We start from the raw sequence: 21,765 nt of genomic DNA, 5'->3' as shown, positions 1-21,765 counted from the left end.
TCTGTAAGGGAAGAGGATGCCAGGCCAGAGCAGTGTTTACTGTACACATCTCCTGGATTTTCCTGTGTTGCCTTCTGCCTTTGCAACCTGCCTCCTGCATTAGGGCACACCTAGAGGAAGAGTTTGGATTTGGACCCGCCTTTCCTATAAGGAGACTCCTTTTCTCTTCCTCTCTCCACGTGAGGCAGGTAAGGCTGAGAGAGTTTGGAGAGAACTATGACTGGCCCAAGGTCACCCCAGCAGGAATGTAGGAGTGCATAAACAAACCTAATTCACCAGATAAGCCTCTGCCACTCAGGTGGAGGAGCTGGGAATCAAACCTGGTTCTCCAGACTAGAGTTCACCGCTCTTAGCCACCACACCAGGCTGGCTCAGACTGTGTCTGCCTCGTTTTCAAACCCTGCAATCTGCAGTTCTTGCACACCGTTTATTGGATGTCTTATGCTGTCAGATGGAATGAGGGTTGCCAACTTTGGCCTGGGAACTTCCTGGAGATTTGGGGGTGGGATGGAGCCTTCAGAGAGTGAGGTTTTGGGTGGAGCCTCAGCCAGGTACTTGCCTGAATGGCCACCTTTCAAAGGGGCCACGTTCTCCAGGTCTCTGGGGGTCAGTTGTAATTCCTCCAGGCCCCACCCAATGGTGTATCTAGGGAGGGACATGAGGGGGCTTGAGCCACAGGTGCCAGTCGCCTGGGTCATGTGGGGGGTGCATTTGGCCACCTGCACCCTCCCCATCCCCCACAGGCCAGGAAGGCAACCTGAGGCTTGCTTGCCTGTCTGCCCAGTCATCTTCCCACATGACATGAGGGAAGCCAAGGTGCACTTCCCCACAAGCAGGCCAGATGGCTGCGCCCCAGCTCCCATGCCCTGGCCAGCCCTGCAGCAAACGGACTCTGGCTCCTGGCATGGGTGGCAACAGTGCATTGCCCAGAAGGGTCTCCCCACCACCCAGTGCAGGGCGAGTACCCACTTGGCACATGCATGCCACCCACTTGGCGCTGGGGATGCGGGACAGCCAACGGGGGGGGGGGGGAAGCAGCCTGCGGAGGGTCAGGGGTGCAATGTCAGTAATTGCCCCAGATCCCACTTTCTGGCAGCATGCCCCTGGCCCCACCAGAAAGCTGGCCACGCGGAACGGACTGGGGGGGGATGTCTCCCTCTTGAGAGAAAGGTGGGCTGCAAGCAGAAAGGCGGACATGAACAATGCCCCCGCCCCCTCGCCAGGAAAAGCCCCGGCATCCCCCAGCGGCCTCCGGGGCTGCATGCGGAGGCGACCAGAACGCGGGGTGGGGGGGGGACTGCAGGCGGGAATCCCCGCAGAGCCCCTCTCTGCAAGGAAGGATTCCCTCCGTGCAGGGCTGCCCGGACGCCCCCCGCTCCCCCCTCGCCGCGGCTCCGCGCCTCCCCGCCGGCAAGGATAAAAGGCGCTGGGCGGGGCCTGTCGCTGGGCGGGGCCTCCGCAGAGCCCACGCCCCGCCCCCGGCACCCGTCGCCACCCCTCGGCTCCCATTGGGCCTGGGCGGCGCGGGCGGGCGGGGCTTGCGGCTGCGGGCCGGCCCCCTCCCTCCCGGCGGGCCGTGACGTCGCGCATCTCATTATCGGCGGGCTGGCTGGCGCTGGAGCTCCGGGCGCCGCTGCCAGAGCCGAGCAGGTGCGCCGAGATGGCCAGCAGCCCCAGCAGCAGCAGCCCCGGCCGGACGCCCCGACCGCGCCGCCCCCGCCACGCCGCCCCCGCCCCGGCCACGCCGCCCCCGCCCGGGCTCGCCCTCCTGCTCCTCACCGCCGCCGCCGCCGCCGCCCTCCTCCCCACAGGTAGGACCCCCCCCCACGAGGGGCCGCGCCCCGCCCCGCCCGCCCTGCAGCGCCGCGCGCCCCCTCCCCCAACCCCTGCCCTCCCCCCCCGCCCGCCGGCTGCTCCCGCGCCCCGGCTCCGCTCGGCAGAGCGCGCCCGCCTGCGGCTCCCTCCCCGGAAGGGATGAGGAGGAGGAGGCGCAGCCAGTCTGGCGGAGCCGGTCGAGCGACCCGAACCGGCAGCCGGAGTGGGTGGGCTGGAGGGGGGCTGCTGTGCCGCCTCTGGGAGCTGCGCTCTGGCTTGGGGGAGGGGGGAGACTCCGGAGGAGACCTGCTGTCCGCGGTCGCCGAACCAGAGGGGGGGGGGTGGCTTTTGTGCTCCGCGCCAGGCAAGCCACGCAGCGGCCGGGCTGCCCGCAGGGTCTTCGGGTGCGGGGAGGGGGCTGCATGAGATCCTGGCCCAGGAGCGGCTTCGAGCCGGAGCCCTCCGCCTGCACCGCGGGATTGGGGGGGAGGGGGCTGCCGGAGACGCCTGTGCCCCCCAAGCCTGGCCGGCGGAGGGGTCCAGGCTGGCCCGGGTTGGGGGCAGGCGGCCCTCCGTTGCCATGGGAGCCGCTCCCGCCAGCCCTGCTGCGACTCCCCCGGGCACCCCAGCAGCCCTTGGCTGGACCTCCCTGCTCATGTGCCAGGACAGGGTGCCAAGCCTCCGGGGGTGCAGCCCCCCTCCGCGCCACAACGCTCTGGGGGTGCTCTCCCGGCGGAGCTGCCCCCCCCCCCCGGCCTTCAAGCCAGTGATGCTTCCTGCCATCCCCGTGGGGCTCCAGCACTCCGTGGCGGCACCCAGATTTGTTGGGCTGCTTATTTCACCCGGAGAAAGGAGCTCGGGTGGCGCTTCACTAATTTTTGCAACCTCGAACCATGGAGTGCTCAGCTGCGGGGGGGGGGGGGAATCTGAAGGTCCCACCTCTCCCCCCACCCTAACATAAACCCCCATGGGCCATTTTTCGGGGGTCTCAGCGCAGGTTTTTGTGTGGCTTGTTGGGTGCTGTGGAAGCGTCGCCTGGCCTCCTCTTGGCTGCCTGTTCCTGGGGCCGGGAGGGGCCGGCCTGGTGTCCCTGCTGGCTGGCCGGGCGGGCGGGCGGGCGGGCGGGCGGGCGAAAGTGCCCCTCATTAACGCCACTTTCTATTTGCAGTGTGTCACTGGAGACGCACAAGGCCTCATTGACTGACTTATGGGACAAGAGCGGCTGGCATTATGTGCCCCGGCCCATTTGGGGCTAACAACAGAGCCATTGAGCGACCCTTTGAATTTCTCTAATCAGGAAAGCGGGAGAGGGGGGTGGGGGTGGGTGGGATAAAAGCGCAGGCTGCTGCTCTCCGGAACAAAGAGCGGTATTCATATGGATGTTGTACATGCTTTATCAAGTTCTCCAGCGTGGCCCCCCTTGCAGGGGGAGGGCGAGGGGGAGGAGAAGGAAAACTGTTGTGTCTCTTCATTACGCGCTCGCTGTGCCAACCTTCCCTTGGAAGGCGATGATGCCCTCCACAGCCGGGCGAGTGATTGGCCCGAGGCTGGCGGAGACAGAGGTGACCCCTGGATTTTTGAAGGAGGCCTGGGAATGGGTCGTTCTTGGAGGCGGGGCTGGGGCTGGCACCCCAACTGCCCACCCGGCCCTGGTGCAGATGGTGCCGGGAGCCCTCGGTGGGGGCCGGTGTTCTGATCATCAGAGAGGTGCAACAGAGATGTCACTCGGCCGTGAAGCTTGTCAGCAGCGCCTGGTGCCAGACGCTCAATATGTTCCGGCTCGGAGGCAGGTCCTGCAATTATGCTGCTGTCTTCATTGGCTTTAAAGGGTCTTCGCCCCCCCTGCACCCCTCCTGCCAGCTGGTGATTTTTGTGTTCAAGAGCGAAACTATAAAATGGACTCTGGTTTTATGGGCTTGTGGTGCTGTGTTCCTCCTGGCGCACGTCGGTTTCAGATTCCCGCAGAGGGGCTCGCTCAGTTACTTTATCTAGAGAACCGGGTAGCTGAACCCGGGTAGGCTAGGATGGCAACGTGGATGTGAATGCACACGGCCTCTGTCGTCTTTTTCCGTGGCTTCGTACTGTATCTTCCCTCTGGTAGTCACACTCTACTGTTATTATGTGAAGCCTGTTAAATGTAGCCCACTTAATACAGATAACAATGTACACTTAAATGTTCTGGAAATAAAAGAAACTGCACTATCAGGAGATACAAAGACCACCTTTTTTCCCTCTTACTAAGAATCCACGAACCAGCACACTCCTTTGAACCTGAGCACGAATAGGATTGCTGTTTCTAATGATACCTTCAAACGGATCGGGATGAAGGATCTCGGTGGTGCTGTGGAAGAGCGCCACATTGAAAGCGATTGGCTCTTGGATTGGGCATTCATATTGGCGGGAGAGCTCCGCACAGACCCAGCTAATGCGGAGCCGAAGATTGTGAGGTTGGCAGTTTGGGCAGCTGGTGTTGAAAGGGGGCTGCGTGTGCTGTGGAGGCAGAGGGTGGCAAATCGTGTGTTGCTTCTTCCCGCTCCCTGCTAAGGAGGGGCCCGTCTTGTATCTTCTGATAGTACTGAAAACATCTTTTTAATGAGGTCCACCAGTGGAGTTGTCGTCAGTGATGTTCGATGCTTGTTCCTGTTTCCTTGATCTGAGAGCGGCCTTAAATGTTTCCTGCAACCGCTTCATCCTAGACTCCAAATTTCAACTGCTTCAGGAATGGTGGAAGTCACTAGCTGGTCTTGAACTACCAAGTGCAAACAGGCAAGGCCGTGTCAATAGTGAATTGGTGCTCCTGTAGTAACGCAGGCTTCTCCCGACGGTTTCCTCAGGGCCGTTGCTCTTTGTATAAGAAACAAGTATCTTTATAGCTTCCAGCAAAACAGACCTGGACTTTTTTCTTACACAGAGTCTGTAATGAAGATGGCAATCTTATGGGCGCAAAGAGCCAGATGGCCGTCACGGCCCTTCTTCCTCCCTGCCTGTCGGGGGTTCTGATATCCTTCCGCCACAAGAGAGTTCTATAAAGCACAGGCTTTCCTCATAAGCTCTTGAAATAGGACCATAATCAGGAGTGTTCTTTGGAGCATGTGGTAATTGCAGTACAAAAATGATTCAGGCATGGGTAATTGTAATGAGGACGGGTAACGTTAAGGCTTGGTTTAAAATAAGCTGGTAACTTTAATCTATGCATTTCTGTAGCACCTTTCATCGGAAGATCTTTCTGCTTTACAGTTAATTTAGCTTCACAGCAGTCCTCTGAGCCCAAAAAGAGAAAGGCTCAAAGTGGTGTGGAAACGTGGGTGCCGCTGGGGTGGAACTCAGCAGCTGTTTAACCGTGCATGGCGGTGCTGCACAGCGCTTTAGGAAAGATAACATCTGGGTGGTTGTGTGAGAAGACCTACCTAGTGAACAGCTGGCTCTTAGTGACAGCCATGGTGGTACTTATGTTGGTGTGTGGCTGTTGTGGTGACTGCACAGCACTGACTCCATAGTTGTGTGCTTTTACTGGAAGGATTAAACTCCTCAACCGCTTCCTCTTTCCAGTCATTTGTATCTGGCTTTGCTTGCAAGACACATATGTTGGCACAGGGGATTCTCCTTGGAAATCTAACCTGACCAGGCTGCACGAAGCCCCAAAACGGCAAACTGTGTGCATTTGCTGGGCTGAGCAAGAGCGAGATCTTTGGGCAGATCGCAAGGGCTCCTTTGGAGTCCATGGTTTTCTCTCCTTGGACAGCGATTGTGAGCAGAGAGGTGACTTGTTGATTCTGCAGCTATTAAGAGCGTAGCATCTTCTGCTTCTTCCAGAGGTGGGACAGGTGTGTACAAATGACCTTGTCTCCTTTTCTTGTGGGTGGGCTGTGTCTGGTCCTTGTCCTCTTGGGTGCTGGCACCCCTGGAAACTACGGTGATGCCTACAAGAATTTCTGTAGCGGGTGGTGTGCTGGTAGTAACGCTGTTGTGGCATTCCAGACCTGGTTTGTGCTGCCCTGGGGCTCCCAGTGTTGGTTTTGCTGCTTGCTTGGCTGTGTCAATATCCGGAGCATCTCTTTTGTTGCTTAAGTGGTGGGTGGATTCCTGGTCTTGCTCCCTCCCTGTGGGCAGCTGGCTCAGTGATATGTTCCGCCAGGGCAGCAGGCTGTTGACGTGGTCCCTGCCCTGTTCCTTAATGACAGTGCAGCCCGAGAGAGCGGCTCAGCCTCTAACCCAGCGCGTATCTTTGGTCAGAGTTAATAAAATGGATTTTGCCTTGGATCAGGCGTGCTGTTTCATTCCACATCAAAGACTGCCTATTTAAATGCTATTACCATCCTGTTTGTGTACATCAGAAAATGACTTACCTAGTAATTTGCTCTGTGTTATGCATATACTGTGTGCACTTTGTTGATGGGGTTTGGGCTGACTCGTCTGTGAAAACACAATAATTTTATCTCTCTAAAGTGCCTCTGCGTTTCTTGGGCCGCGTCTTGCATTGGGAGCAAAATGGGCTGGAGTGGAGCGGTGCCCACGTCAGGGGCTGTAAAACACACGGCTTTCTCTCGTGGCTTGGAGTGTATGAGTTCCACATGTAAGGTTGTGTTCGTCCTTCTCTTTAAGGGGGCTGGATTCCAAGCTGCAGAAAGCTGTGCATGGCAGTGACTTTGGGGGAATGGTCAGTTGGGCGCAGGGATTGTTGCACATTTGACAGGCTTCGGGGGTGCTGATGAGTTCTGCAGCACCGGAGCAGACAACTGTGGCCTCGCAGGGATGGCGCAGCTGAAGGGACTGGTTCAGTTGAGACACTGGATTGAAGCGCAGCAAAGCGCAGCAGCCTCAACAGGTTAAGGTTCAGGGTGCTTGCTAGATATTTTGCAGTGTTGAGTCCTTCATAGCTGGAGATAGGAACAGAGCTAGTATTAGAAGTTCAGAAGTTACTATGAACTTGCATAGGATCTGAGAGACCCCAATTCAGATCTCCGCTTTGCCGTGGGAGCGTGCTGGGTGACCTTGGGCAAGTCCTTCTTTTTCATCCTAATTGTATGTATGGATTTATTTAAAGTATTTATTACCTACCTTTCATCTTTGCAGAATGGAGGGCAGCTTACAGTATAAATAAAACAATTATAAAAACAATATAAATTTTTAAAAAATTATAAGGACCCATGGAAAGCCATGAAGATAAAAATATAGGAGGGGAATGGTGCAAGCCACGTTGAGTGCCCATTGGGAAGAAAAGAGGAGCGCAAAAGGAGCAAATGAATACAGTCAGTGTATGCTGGATTATTTTATTTTGCGTGTAGAGTCCTTTTCATGTTGTCTTGATCGTGCATACAGCTGAGTGTATGTTAACACCCCCCTCCTGCTCCCATTTATCCAGATATTCCTGGTTTCAGTTGTAAAGTGAATGTGTGTTAGTTCTTTCTTACAAAGAGAGGAATGCACATGCAGGCAGTGTGTCTCTGTGTTCATTGTGACGTGTAAACAGGGCTACTGTTTTAGTGCCTTGGCGGTTAATGATGAGCTAGATGCCAGCTCTCTGTGGGTCCTGGGGTTGCCCTCACAGCTTGGAATGTTCCGGCGGATTCTGTGCTTCCTGTACCAGCGGCTTGCTTCATTTTCTCTGGCGGGGAGCTGACAAAACCATCTTGGTGCACATGGGTTCCAATGCATGCCAACATCTGGGGTTGGGGGTGAAGGCGGGGTTGATGGAAGATGCTATCGATAGTCGGGGTGTTGACAAGAGGAGGGTGACATTTAGGCGGCCTGCAGATGCGAGTGGCCCCTCCATGCCAGGAGCATTTCAAAGCGGCAATCGAACATGATGAATTTTTATTGTGTTCTAAACCAGATGTTCTACTTTGAGAGCCCAGTTGGAGGAGCTCATCAATTGTGCACTGCTTATGATTTTGAGCTCCGTTCCTGCCAGCGCTTTGAGGTACGGCAGCCAGCGTGCCGTGTGTGCAGAAGAGGGGAGGTCTAACCTTGTGCCTCGCAAATGTATATACATTTCTCACTGCAACGATAAACAGCGCAGGTGATGCTTGTGGGAGAGTGAGGTTTCCCCTCTTGTACAGATCTTCTGAGTTAAGTGTCTTGTGCAAGATTTTTTCCCCATTGTCTTGGGGTAGCCCTAGAACATTCAAGCTTTCCACCTGGCCACTTTGCTCTGTAGTCAGGGTTTTTTTTTTTAAACGGCACCCTAACTTCTCCAGTTACAATTTGCTTACTTTCCTTACTGCCCCTCGACCAAGCAAGCAATTTTTTTACAACTGGGGGATCTTTGGAGGCTGTGATCCGTGAATAGAAGATTGGAGGCTAGAGATGTGAAGACCAAGGGGAAAGGGGGGGGGGGTTGTTTTCAAGGTTCCCCCGCCCAGTTTTTTCAATGAGAAACTTGCGAATTTGGGACGCACTGCAAAAAAACTCCTATGAAATGTATTGCTTTCTTTCTAAGAATGAGTGAAATGCTTAAGACATGGTTTACTCACTCCAGTTGTATAGCATGGAAACAAAATCTGAGGAATATGTCCAGTTCTTCTAATGAAGTGAGTTTTTCAGTGGAAATATTGGGAAATTTTAGAGAACACTGGAAAAAAGCCTATGATATATTTTTCTTCTTGAAATTAGTGGATGTTTTTAAAAGACAAAATACTACTGAAAAATATATAGTTTGTGATTTTTTTTAAGGTTTGTAACTTTTTATGTTGCAATCTACAACACTAGATCCTGTTATTTCCTATGGGCACATCAAATTTGCAAGAATAGATCATATTTTCCAGAATTGTTTTACAGTAATGTTGGTAACAATTCATATCTCGAGGCATTTAATAATGTAGAGTTGTTAGAGTCCAGTGCTTCCATTGTTAAGTTTATTTTGATTTTTAGGGATTCAGGGAACTCAGCTGCCAGATAAATTAGGGACCACAATTCCCATCAGCCTCTGTCAGCATGGCCAATTGGCCATGCTGGTAGGGGCTGATGGGAATTGTAGTTCCTGAACATCTGGAGAGCCGCAGGTTCCCTACCCCTGTTCTAATCCAATGAAGGGTGACTTACTTTCTGTGCAAACATTTTGTTTTCTATAGGATTTTTTCTACAACTTTTGTTTCCCCCTTTATCTATCAGATGGCAAAAATTAAGACACATGTGCTGTGACAGAAAGGAATGCAGCATTTTTCCACAATTTCCTCCAGTGCTGGAAATATTGCTAAATTCCTTAAATATGCCAAATACTACAAACACACATGCTTAGTTATAAATGATGCATTTTATGTTAGTCAATCAATAAAATTTAGGTTTGATTGGGAAGGAAGTATTGTGTACAACAAACTATTCCTCCTCCAAACAAATGCAGCAAAAATGTCCTTTTCAGGTGGCTTCAAAATTTACTTCTCTGTCAGAGGCTCAGGAAGACAGACGGGTGATGGCCAGAGATTGGTTTTCTCTTGACCGAAGTTGTCACCCCTTTTAGCTTTCTGTCTCTGGTGTGATTACTTGTTCTTACTTGCTGGAACCCTGGACTTGGAAAATTGATGTTTCAGATCTCCAAAAGTCCCTTCACGTTGCCTTAATTACTTGACTCCATTTACTGGAAGACTGAGATTCATGAGAAAAGAGGAGTTTCTCATGATACCTGATTTCCTCTGCGTTCCTGTCTTGTGAGGATCCATCACCCTGCAGTTGTCTGGAAAACCCAGTTGGCATTTGTGCTAACGTTGGCAACCGCTCAATAATCTTGTGCTGGAGCAAGAAGAGAACTCCCTGCCAGCGACCCTCAGAGGACATGGGGCTTTTGCCTATCTAGGTTTTGGGGTTTACATTCAGTAGGCATTGGACAGTCAGCCAGTTAACATGATTTCTTGTTGGCTTGGTTTAATTTTAGGATAGTTTTCTTTCCCTTTGTTTCTTGCACTTTGGAGAGGTAGCTCAAGCTTTGGCTCCCGGAACTTTTGACAGGCAAAAAAAATTCAGCTGCACACACAGAGTTAGATCCTGTTTGTTATCAGGTGCAATAGAGACCTTCAGAGTGAGAAAGGAGTGAGCAGTTTGTGAAGGGCTGGAGGCAGTTGGGGATGACTCGGCTATTTTATGCTAACACTTCAGTAGATGTATTGCTGTTGATGTGACCACAACCCCTGAAAGCTTGGCATGGGAAGTCCTGTAGAGTATAGGTGTCAAACTCACGGCCCTCCAGATGTTATAGACTGCCTATAGTCCATAACATCTGGAGGGCCACGAGTTTGACACTTGAGCAGAGGGTTCAGTCTCTCCCCGCCTGTAAGCCCCTCTGGAAGCAGGAAAGCTCTTTGCTGCTTCAGAACATTAAGCTAACTGAAATGAGTCACTGAGTGAGGAACGCAGGGCTTGGAGTGGGAGAGGGGCCATGGCTCAGCGGTAGAGCATCAACTCTGCATGTGGATCGTCCTGAGTTCAATCCCCAGGATCATCTCCAGCTAAAAGGACCAGGCGAGAGGTGAAGGGCAAGACCTTCCCTGCCTGAGACCTGGAAGAGCTGCTGATCTTGACTGACCAAGCGGAAGGCAGCTGTGCGGGCCCAGACTTGTCAGCTGGTTGGAGAGGGGAGAGAATCTCTCTGCTGGTGCGACATGCAGCTGGTGCCTTACCTGTCTCCGCTGTCTGCGGGGATGCACTTTGGTCCCGAAAGACAGGGGATATCAGGAACACTTGGGGGCTGTCAGCGAACGCAGCCGCATCTTTAATTAATCTGCAAATCAGTACTTTCGTGCATCTTAGTCATGAGTAGAAGTGCAAAAAGCATGCTACCTTCCCTGGAACTGGCTTTTATTTTTAGTGCCTTGATTTGTTGGGGGCAGCTGACCCCATGTTCCGTGTTGCCATCTTCAGGTTGAATCATGGACGAGGGGCATAAGAGGGAAAGCTGCAGTTCTTGTTTGGACTCCTATTCTTATTTGAATCCCCCTCCCCTCCCCCCCACCACACCCCACAAGTTTCTTCCCAGCCTGGACATGCTGAGGTGGGTGTGGAATAAAGTCCTCTCTTGAATGGCATCTTCACAGTGCTCTGAGTGTCGCTCTGTATTTAGGAGTGAATAACCCATGTGAAATCCCCCCCGCCCCCGGCTCACCGTGCAGGCTCCTGCCTCTTCTGCCCCAGGGAAGCTGCCCCCCACGCCTGCCCTTTCCCTTGGCCCCTGGGTCTGGTCCTTGTAATGCTGAGCTGCCTCTTCAAATCAAGCACTGTGATCCTACCATAACATTGCTGTTAAATGACTGATGGACTAAAGTGCATGTCCTGCTCCCACCTGCAGGGCCAAGAATCAGTGTGGGGCAGGTGGCTAAAGGGTCAGACTAGATTGCAGGAGCACCTATATCTCCAGTTAGGATCATTGGCTCTCATCAGCTCTCTTCCGCGCCAATTGGCCATGCTGGCAGGGGCTGGTGGGAATTGTAGTCCATAACATCTGGAGTGCCAAAGGTTCGCCACCACTGGGCTAGGATCTGGGAGACCCAGTTTGGATCCCCTTGCTTGGTGGAACCTCACTTGGTGACCTTGAGCCGGTCACACACACACTCTCCACATAAGCTGCCTCATAGTTGTGAGGATAAGCTGGAATGGGGGACAGTGTGGTGAGTCCCTATAAATCCTCATTGGGGAAAAAATTTGGTCATAAATGAAGTAAATTAATAAGTGCTGTTGCTGCTTTTTGCGGCTGACATGTAGACGGCTGTTCTTCTACTGGAAATCTTTCCGTCTGCGAGTTTCATCTGTGCAATTCAGAGAAGTGGAGAGTAGTCATGACTGGAGTGCCTGATTTTTATTTTTGTTTCATTTGCATTATTTATTCTGCTTACTGAGTTCTTGCAACATTTGGCCCTGGGGAAGGGAGAATGGTGGTTATTTTTTTAAGCTGCCTTTTTTCTATTAGGAGACAGACATTACCAAGTGTCCTCTTGACCTTGACAACATTAATACGTTAATACCCGATAAAAAAGGTTTGTTGCATCTCAGAAAGGGGTTGATTTTGGAAGCTGAGGCTCCATCCCATCTGGACATCATTGAAGCGGTCTGCATTTTAAGAGGGACTAAGTTTAAAATTGGGTCTTTTAAGTCAACCCTGTCTTTCTAGTAGTGTATAGAACAGGGGTAGGGAACCTGCGGCTCTCCAGATGTTCAGGAACTACAATTCCCATCAGCCCCTGCCAGCATAGCCAATTGGCCATGCTGACAGGGGCTGATGGGAATTGTAGTTCCTGAACATCTGGAGAGCTGCAGGTTCCCTACCCCTGGTATAGAAGGAAGCTGGCTTTTGGTGATGTGATGGCATCCAGTCCACACCCAGTTATGTCATGGAATATCCAGCAATGCCTCTTCCGAAGCTTCAGTGCTTTATTAAGTCTATAAGGAAATCTGAAGTGCTCGCTCTGTCTCTAAAGAGAATCCACTCCTGCAAGAGTCTGCCATGTATGCTTAAAACACAGATGGTGGGGAGAGGAAGGGATGGAAAGGTGTTGTCTTTGTTTCTCCAAATGTCTCCAACATTTTTGAACCTTTGGGATTCTGGCACGGTATAGGGGGCACAGTCACACAATCACTGACACAGGAGCCAGCGCCCCACTCCGCAATGTCTGTCCACCTATACCTTTAGGCACACTGTGAAGGCGGCAGCTGCAGCCAAAGCAACATTTTTAAACACCTGTAGAAGCTTTGCTGGGTGCAAGCCCCACCCACTTTCTCAAAACCTGTGGGTGGGCACCAGGAAAGGTGTCGATAGGTGCCATGGCACCCCCCAGGCACCCGTGGTGAGAACCCCTGGGCTGTGGGAAGCTGTCTGCATTTCTCTGTTGAGAAATTGATACGAGCTGTGAAATGATTTTGAAACGGAGCACAGGTTTCCATACAGGCGATCTGTTTCTGACACCAGCGGCCGACTTTCTACCCCCACCTCCTTTGCTGGTCATCTTGTTTGTGTTGTTTGTGGCTTGTTTGTGTACTGCTACCAAAGCCAGCAGATTTCTGTGCCCACTTCAGATCCCAGTGTGGTAAATAAGTGCTTTCTCAATTATAGGCTGCTTCAGAAAACACCCGCTGATTCATCTTGTGCGTGTCTGTTGCTGCTGCAGTGACTCACACACCCTGAGCTGGCCTTGGAAGGGTTGGGGCTTGATTGTGTGGCAGCCATTTTGCTTGACACTTCGCGTGCGTGTCCCAATTCTGCTCCTGCGCGTGCCACTTCAAGCATGTTGAGCCAGGCGTTGGTTCTCTCTGTCCCCCGGATGCAGAAGACTCTTTCAAACAAGCCCTTTACAGTGGATCATAGGCTTGCCAATCTCCAGCTGGGGCCTGGCAGTCTCTTTCAATTAACAGTCCATTCCCAGACTATAGAGGTCAGCTGCTCTGTGGAAATTGGGTGCTTTAGAGAGTGGACTGTAGGGCAGGGGTGTCCAACTCCGGCGCTTCAGATGTTCATGGCTTATAATTCCCATCAGCCCCTGCTGACACAATCAATTGGCCGTGCCAGCAGGGGCTGATGGGAATTTTAGGCCATGAACATCTGAAGCGCCAGAGTTGGACACCTCTGCTGTAGGGCATTGCATCCTGCGGAGGTTGTTTCCCCTCTACAAATCCCGCCATCCCTACGTTCAAATCTCGAGGGATTTTGCAAGTCACAGTTGGCAACTCCAGGGATCAGGAGAAAGGGCAATTCTCCTGGCCACTAGTACTTGTGTCCAAATTATGTGCCACAAGAGAATGTCTTGTGTTCTGGGTATGAGAGTCCAGAGCATCATGTGCAGAGGAAGCATGTTTCCCACTGTGCTCTGGGTGGGAAATGGTGTTATACTGTACGCGTGTGAGGTCAGGTTGCGATGTCCCTGTCAGAACCATTTCCCAAGTGTAAGTGAATTGTGTCTTTGCTGTGTAGTTCAGATAAGTGTTCATTGGATGTTCGAGATCTTGCAAATTGTGGTCTGGGGCAATGGAATCGGCTACTGAGAGCAACTGCAGAAGTTTTTTTTTCTTTTCTGTCTTCTGTGTGTGTGTGTGTGGAATTATCTCCTGACAATTACAACACTAGGAAACATGTGCAAAATTGTGATTTTTGAATTGCTGCAGTTGATTTCCTCTTTGCGGTCAAACAAGCCACCACTTGTAGGATAAGAAGCTGTCAAGTTTAGATGAAACAAACAGGAGGTGGCAGCGTAGAAACCTGGTTATCTTCTTTTGCTGTTGTTAAATGATGTGGTCTGTACCAATCTAGATTGGTTGCGTCCATCTGAAATAGTTTAAGACAGAATGGCTGCGTTTGTTTTATTTTTGTACCATTTTGATTGAAGGAGTTTACCGTGATGCAATTGCTTATATCTCACAGCACATATTTTCAAGATGTCATGCAAGCGCATGCATCCTTTTCTTTGGTCAGCCACTGCAGGTTTTGGGTCCCATGCTGCCAAGTAAAATTCTCCTGAACAGATTCAAGGGAATGCTGGGGAGAACCGCCCCCCCCCGCCCGCACCTAACAACTCCTATGATATATTTTCTTTCAGAAAGTATGATACACTTTTTAAGACGAAGTGTTATTTAGCAGGTATTATGAAGATCTTTTAAATCCACAGCATTGCACAATTCCTACGTACACTGAAACATTTCTAAGTAATGCTTGCCTTTTTGACGACGACTTTTTTCTGTTTCATCTTCTATTTTCTTCTATCTCTCTGATGCAAAATATGCGTCAAAGTAGCAGCGTTTGCAGCAATCTGCAGATCTTTTCCTTTCGTATTGACTAGTATTTATACTTTCAAATGTCGCAAAGATAGTCCAATTTTGTATGCTAAGTTGCAAGTTTGGCATTTGATGTTAAAGCAGTAAAATTAGTTTTGGTTTCATATGAAAGTAATTGCTGGATATATTTAAATCCCTTCCCATGTGTTTCCCCCGACTTCAAAATGGCTGGAAATTTTGCATCTCTTGCACACCGTAGCCTGCCACTGATATGCCGGTTACACCAGACCCTTTTTCCTTTTTGTCTAATCTGGGCAAGGCAACGAATGCTCTGAATCCGTGTCTGCATGAGGATCCACAAATTGAAGCTGAGTTGATCATGGAGGGAGAGTCACTAGATTGGTTGGCTGGGGAAATGGGGTTATTCCGCCTTTGAAGGGTCTGGCTTGGAGTTAGGATCCCTTTTAACTGCACTGTGGAGCTCAATTGTGGTTAGGACTGCCACAAGATATGCGCTATTTTGGGTTGGGAAAACAGCAGGGGGGAAGGCAGAGCCCCTCCTCCCTGTGTGTTGTGGTTGCCCTCCCCAGAATCTGGCCTTGGAATGCAGTTAAAAGGAGTTCTCTAGTTGGGAACTCCCTGCTTCAAAATGGTGGGGTGTCACTGGGAATGTCCAAATCAACTAGGTTGGCCTCCAGTTATCCCCAGATTGTGCTACTTTAACATGGTATGCCGAACTTAATCCTGCAGGAAGGCTAGGAAAATCTGGCTGATACTAAAGGCTGCCAGTCATCTTCTTCTATGTCTGACCAAGAAGGGCTGTGTGCTGCCAATACATACAACCCCTGTGGCTTAAGCAGGTTGCTGCTTTTAACCTTTGAGGCTCCAAACTCTCTGGGGCCGGAGAAGGGAAGAGAGCATTGGTCCCTTGCATGCCTTTTCATCCCTTAAGACAGGGGTGTCCAACTCTGGTGCCCCAAATGTTCATGGACTATGATTCCCATCAGCCCCTGCCAGCATCGTAGTCCATGAACATCTGTGGTGCCAGAGTTGGACATGCCTGCCTTAAGAGCTGCAGAATCCCAGGTGAGCATCACGTTGTTGTGATGTGCAAGAGCTGGGGCCTTTTCTGGGATGATGCCAACGCTACGGAGTTCCCTCCCTGCAAACACGTGTGCAATAGAATGCACATCTGGAAGAGATGAGAGCACCTTTCTTTTCGGCTAAGTTTTTAATACAAGTTTTAATGTTGTCTCTTAAATGCTGTTTTTTACGGTGTGGCTGATCTGTTGGCATTATGGAATTTGAGTGGTTTTCTGCTGCTGCTCATGAGCTTGTTAATGTTAAATCTTTTGGTAGAATGAAAAAAATGTGCTTAGCTACAGGAGTTGCTTTATATACCCCGAAGTAAGCTGTAGATATAAATAAACCTGGTATGGGTGTTTGGCGGGGAGCGGAGAGGGTCATTGAGCCTGCCACCAGCTACAATGGGGGGAAAAATCTATACTTCATTAAGTATTTCCCTTTGGCAATACAGGAATAGAACAATAGCAAATAGACCAGGGAGAAAAGTTTAGGAAAATATTTTTATTAATTTCAGCTCCATTTCTCAGTTCCTATTTTTCTTTCTGCACCCTTGGAGGTAAAAAGGACCCCCCTCCCCTTTCCATTAAATTATTTGCAAAGCCTTGGAAAGGGGACATCAATCACCACAGAGCAATTAGCTCTTTCTGGGTGCTGTTTATGGGGTGTAGTACAAAGCTGTAGAAGGGTGGAAGCAGATCCTTTGAGCTCCGCTCTTATCTTTCTGGAGTAGAGATGCTGCTGGACTCCTTGTCCCTGCTGGCTCAGCTATTTTGAGTTCTTTCTTGAGCAGATTGAAACTATAAGTCCATATTTTTCACACTTTCTTATGTTTCCTTCAGCTGAATTTTCTCTGTCAAATCTGTACATGGAAATATTGTGTATTAACATGTAGAGAATATTACCAGCCCCCCCCTCCCCCATTCTGGTTGCTTGACTCAAAAAGGGTATTGGAGAGCTGGAGTAAGGTCAGAAGGGGGCAACCGAGGCGATTCAGGGATTGGGACGCTTTTCATATGAGGGCAAAGTAAAGAGTGTGGGGCTTTTCCGGTTAGAGAAGACATGACTAAGGGAGTGAGGAATGAGGGACTTATAAAATTAGGTCTGGGGTGGAGAAAGTGAGCAGAGATTTTTTTTCTTGCCTCTTCCATGATACTAGAACTTGGGGGCACCCAGGGAAGTTGATAGGCAGCAGATTGCGAAAGGGCAAAATGAATAATTATGGTATAATAGAATTCAGTGCCAGTGGATGTAGTGACGGCTGCAAGCATGGAAGGCTCGAGGAGGGGGTTGGACAGGCTCCTGGGGGAGGGGCCCATCCGTGGCTACTCGCCTTGGTCAGGAGGCTCCCCATTTAGAGGCAGTAAACCTTTGAAGTGGCCCTGGGAGAAGACTGTGGTCTCTTTGTCAGAGTTGTTTCGGCCTTTAGTTGCACTTGTTGGCTGCTGAGGGAGCTGCTGGACTAGATTGACCACTCCTCTGGTCCATAATACTCCTCTGATGGAGCAGACAGACAGTCTCTCTGTGTGTGTGTGTGTGTGTGTGTGTGTGTGTGAGAGAGAGAGAGAGAGAGAGAGAGAGAGAGAGAGAGAAAGTTGTGCATTCCTTGCTGAAAGGCTTGGGCATGTTGACAGGGCTGCTCTTGAAGACTGGAGAGATGCTCTGATGAGGAGCCTTGTTGCCCGGATGGGCCAGGAGGAATTTTACATGCCGCTGTGGGGAGGAACAGGGAAGCTGTGCCAGGTGGGCTTCCAGCCTCCCAAACCCAGTTGCTTCTGCCCATTGCAGTAGTTTGTGGAGCAGGCATGTCTTTGAAAGTTTTCAGTGTTGCTTCAAAGGCGCTGAGATGCTCCTCTGTGACTAATTTTTTCCTTAAACAAAGTGACTGCCCCCTTCGGCTGCAAGCCCCCGACACGCCCCTGTGTGTGGGAAGCCTGGAAGAAACTCAAAAAGATTTGAAGCTTGGAAATGGCTGCTTATCCCTGCTCAAAAATAGAAATATGAGCCAGAGTCGACAGCCTCAAAAGATACATCAGAGTTATCGGATTAAGCGTGAGAAAGTGCTTGTTGTGGCGTTTCTGTCTTGTAGATGAGCTTGCAGTACAGACCCTCTCGCTGTGCGGAAGCGCCGCTAAAATGTTTGCAGTGTTAATCTCCAAAGCCGGTTGCGGCTAAATGTTGTGGGGTTCTTTTTTTTTTCCCAGCTGAAAATGTGTATGGCAAGCACATCGTCCTCCCAGCACTCTCCTGTGAATGTTAAAAACGTTTGTAAGGGAGCCAAAGACAAATTGCATAAGTCTCCTTTCACCTCCACCCCCACCTCTTGGCTTGCAGGATTCTGCCCCACATGTTGGGGTCAGCAAGATTTGCAAAATCTGCATTTGTCTTGCAGTACAGTTGAGGCATGTCCTATGCCATGTAGTAGGATTCTTATGCACTGCCAGATGTTATGGGATCATACAATTTCCTTCACTCCCCTGCCAGCATGGCCAATTGGCCATGCTGGCAGGGGGTGATGGGAATTGTAGTCCATAACATCTGGAGTGCCAAAGGTTCACCACCACGGTCCTATGCAGATGGCAGGGTGGGGAGGATTTTCTGAGAATGGGTTCCCTGGCATCAGCACCTTTATCCCCACCCCCTTCAGGAGGGATGCCATCACAGCAGATGGGATTGACCGGGGTGCAGTAAGTATCTGGGACATGGCTTCGACTTCCCCACCTTCCTGCCTCGCCCACACCTGACGCCATTGCAACAGAGCCAGCATGGTGTAGTGGTGAAGAGCAGGTTCACTCTAATCTGGAGAACTGGGTTTGATTCCCCACTCTGCCACTTGAGCTATGAAGGCTTATGTGGGGAACCAGATTAGCTTGTGTACTTCAACAAATGTACTTCAACCTTGAGCTTGTCACAGTTCTCTGGAGCTGTCTCAGCCCCACCTACCTCACAAGGTGTTTGCTGGGGGTGGAGGGAAGGGAAAGGAGATTGTAAGCCCCCTTGAGTCTCCTTACAGGAGAGAAAGGGAGGATATAAATCCAAACACTTCTTCTTGCTGCTGCTCTCCTTACAGAGTGGAGGGCTTCATTCTCTCTTCCATTTTATCCTCCCAGCAATCCAGTGAGGTGGTTCAGTCCTAGAGCTAGCCCAAGTTCGCTCAGGGATCGGGCTCCATGGAAGGAACCTCTGGGTACAAGGCAGTAGCCTGTTATACTGGCACCGCAGGCATTTTTAAAGGAAAGTCCCCTCCCCCCCCATTTGTTGTCTGATACAACAATTATTAAATCCAGTTTAAGTTGAAGCTGTGCCAGGCAGAAGGCCACAGAAGGAGCTTCATGGCCAAGTGGACTCTCAAACTTATTTCACTTAAAACTTTTATTATCCACTTTCTTCGTTAGGGAACTTGAGACACATTATAACAAAACTAAAACTGCAGCTATGAAAACACAGGCCCCTTCCGCACACGCAAAATAATGCGTTTTCAAACCACTTCCACAACTGTTTGCAAGTGGATTTTGCTATTCCGCACAGCTTCAAAGAGCACTGAAAGCAGTTTGAAAGTGCATTATTCTGCATGTGCAGAATGAGCCACAGAGAAGGCCACAATTCAAAAACTCCAGCTAGGACTGTTAATAAGTATAAACGAAGCCAGTCAATTGCAGTTCTAAATAAAATGGTCTTCAACTGCCTACTGAAGATCAACAGAAGATCAACCAAGGGCATCTTATTCCTTCCCAATCTCAGTCTGGTACCCAGGTGATTACACCATACTGTTTTTTTACTTGTTTCTTGTATAGTCAACCTTTCTAGCAGAGATTCAAATTGGATGCAACCACAGCTTTGATCTGGGATCTCTTCAGGAACGACTGTCCTCTCCAGCCCTCCCCACGTCCAGCGGTCAGCTCAGCATCCTATTTTTCCTAATAGTGCCTGGACTTAGTGCTGAACACTATGAGATGTCAAGAACGTGCAAAAAATGGGAACACAGTGTATGCTCAGATACCCACCTGGATTAACTTTGCTCATTTCTGTGGAAGACTGAGACCCCCATGGATCTCCATTCTCCGCTGAAGTGACACTGTGGCTTGGGAAGGAGTCCCATTCATTCATTTATTCAATTTATACCCCGCCCTCCCCCGTGGGGCTCAGGGCAGCGAACAACAAGAAAAATAACATCAAAATACTAATCAAATATCAAAACAGCAGATATCAAACAGCAAAACAGCAGCATCAATAAACATATGATACAATAACAATAAACAATAAAAATATGAAAAGCAAGAACATCAGTAATCGTGACACAACAGCAAAATAATATTTCATAACGCAATAGCAGAATAACATCATAACATAACAGCACAATAACACATTAGCACATTTTAAACATAATACTGTAACATCCCAGGCAACAAGAAATGGCCCCAGCAATGCCATCCCCACGTCCAATCCCACCCCTCCCAACCTATCCCCACTAACTCACCTACTGGCTCAAGCAAAAACCAGCACTGTGCCCTGTGGGACTATGTTCCTCTGCTCCTTTGTCCCAAACAAAAGGAGGGGGCCCTTCTCTTGCAATTTAGACCATGTTACAAACAAAAATTTAGACCATGTGATTGTCTCCAGGTTGCCCAGCGTGGCTGAGCTGCGTGTTACCGTTTCTCAATTCTGAGATTTGGTTTTTGCACAGGGGTGGTTGGAGCTACCCTGTTTCCCCTAATATAAGACATCCCTGAAAAATAAGACATAGTAGAGGTTTTGCTGAAGTGCGAAATATAAGGCATCCCCCGAAAGTAAGACATAGCAGTTTTTGTTTGGAAGCATGCCCAACGAACAGAACACAGAAAAATAAGACATCCCCTGAAAATAAGACATAGCAGATCTTTGGGAGCAAAAATTAATATAAGACACTGTCTTATATTCGGGGAAACACGGTAATATGTAAGCACAGAAATAAAACTATCTGCCAGGTAAAACTGAGGCAGGAAAGGGCTAATCAGCAGCTCCCGGGCTTTTTGGTCTTGTTCTTCTTTTTTGCAAGCTGTCATAGTTCTCTTGTTCCTGAAACGTCTTCCATTTATTTGACCTTCTCCTGATGTCTGCTGGAGGCATGCAGACTGTCAGCCTGGCTTTATTGTTAGCAGCCCCCCTTTCCCCTGGTGGTGCTTCCCCCGCTCTTGTGCAGCTAGAATGTCTTCGGCTTTGACACTCTATTTGCACAAGCATAATAAGCAGGTTACCTGAGCTCACCTGGTCGAGGTGTTCAGAAGAGTTGCAAATATTTTTGCAGTTTTCCTGAAGCATTAAGGTGCTGATGGGGGCTCTTCCTTGGAAGATGCCCCACATGGGTTGTGGCCACGACTGCGCAAGCTGCATCAAATGCTTGTCTGGCAGCATGGCTGTGAACAAGCATTTATTTGCAAAGCATGCTGCAACAAAACTAGCATCAAACTGGGTGCATGAAAAAGCGCTGGGTTAATGAGCAGGATAAAATGGTTGCATTGAACTGCTCAAATGCAACGAGGAGTCGTGATTACTCCTGTTTTCTTCTCCCATCAACCTCTTGCTATTATTAAGATTTCAAGAAAAAAACATTTGTGGTGTATAACAGTTTCAGCCTCCAGAAATCTGTGATGCAGCACAGACCTACGACCCTCCTGTGTTGGTACCAAACTCAACTAGACTGTCCCTGGGCCAGAGCTGAAATGCCTGCCCGTAGGACACACTGTTGCCCATGTTCGTTTATTTGGCCATTGTGGGAAACCATTACTGTTCTTTCCCCTTGAAAACAGAACAGTTGCAGACTGGTGAACTCTTGAAGGCTGTCCTGACTTGGAGGCTGCGTGTGCCGGATCACTTGCCGTGTGCCGGATCACTTGCAGCTGCGTGTGCCGGATCGCTTGCAGCTTTGGGAAACCTTTGCATGGACTGAAAGAGCCTACAGAATTACAGAAATTATCAGCAAAAGGGAAACTTGGTGGTCATCATGGCCCTAGAGACCAGAGAAACCATCACAGACTTTTGGGCGGCTTCTGTTGATGGTTAAGAGCATGTAGCCAATGTGGGAGGGGTAGGACTTGAAGGTAGAAGAGGTCTTTCTCTCGCCAGGGTCAGTGCCCGGGGGGCTCCTGGTAGAGGGTCGGCTCTTCTGTTAAGCTTACTCACTGTTGAGGGTCTTATAGTTAGTCA

The 21,765-nt window shown here is 50.0% G+C and overlaps 1 protein-coding gene across 12 annotated transcripts in view; it reads left to right on the top strand.

Annotated features, from left to right (window-relative positions):
- Nucleotides 1-1,603: 1,603 nt before the first annotated feature.
- The window catches only part of CADM1 (cell adhesion molecule 1), a 318,560-nt gene continuing 298,398 nt past the window's right edge, over nt 1,604-21,765 (top strand). For 6 of the 12 annotated variants that reach the window (XM_048512900.1, XM_048512897.1, XM_048512892.1 and 3 more), the window contains exon 1: nt 1,604-1,811. In XM_048512900.1, coding sequence (XP_048368857.1) covers nt 1,661-1,811 — 151 coding nt within the window. In that variant the 5' untranslated portion in view covers nt 1,604-1,660. The remainder of the gene's footprint in view (nt 1,812-21,765) is intronic. The other 6 variants (XM_048512901.1, XM_048512896.1, XM_048512893.1 and 3 more) reach the window with 2 other exon arrangements.

This window comes from Sphaerodactylus townsendi, linkage group LG12 (assembly GCF_021028975.2).
Source record: "Sphaerodactylus townsendi isolate TG3544 linkage group LG12, MPM_Stown_v2.3, whole genome shotgun sequence".
NCBI lineage: Eukaryota > Metazoa > Chordata > Lepidosauria > Squamata > Sphaerodactylidae > Sphaerodactylus > Sphaerodactylus townsendi.
The sequence above is the reverse complement of the archived record's forward strand: the minus strand, read 5'-3'. Positions and strand labels throughout refer to the sequence as shown.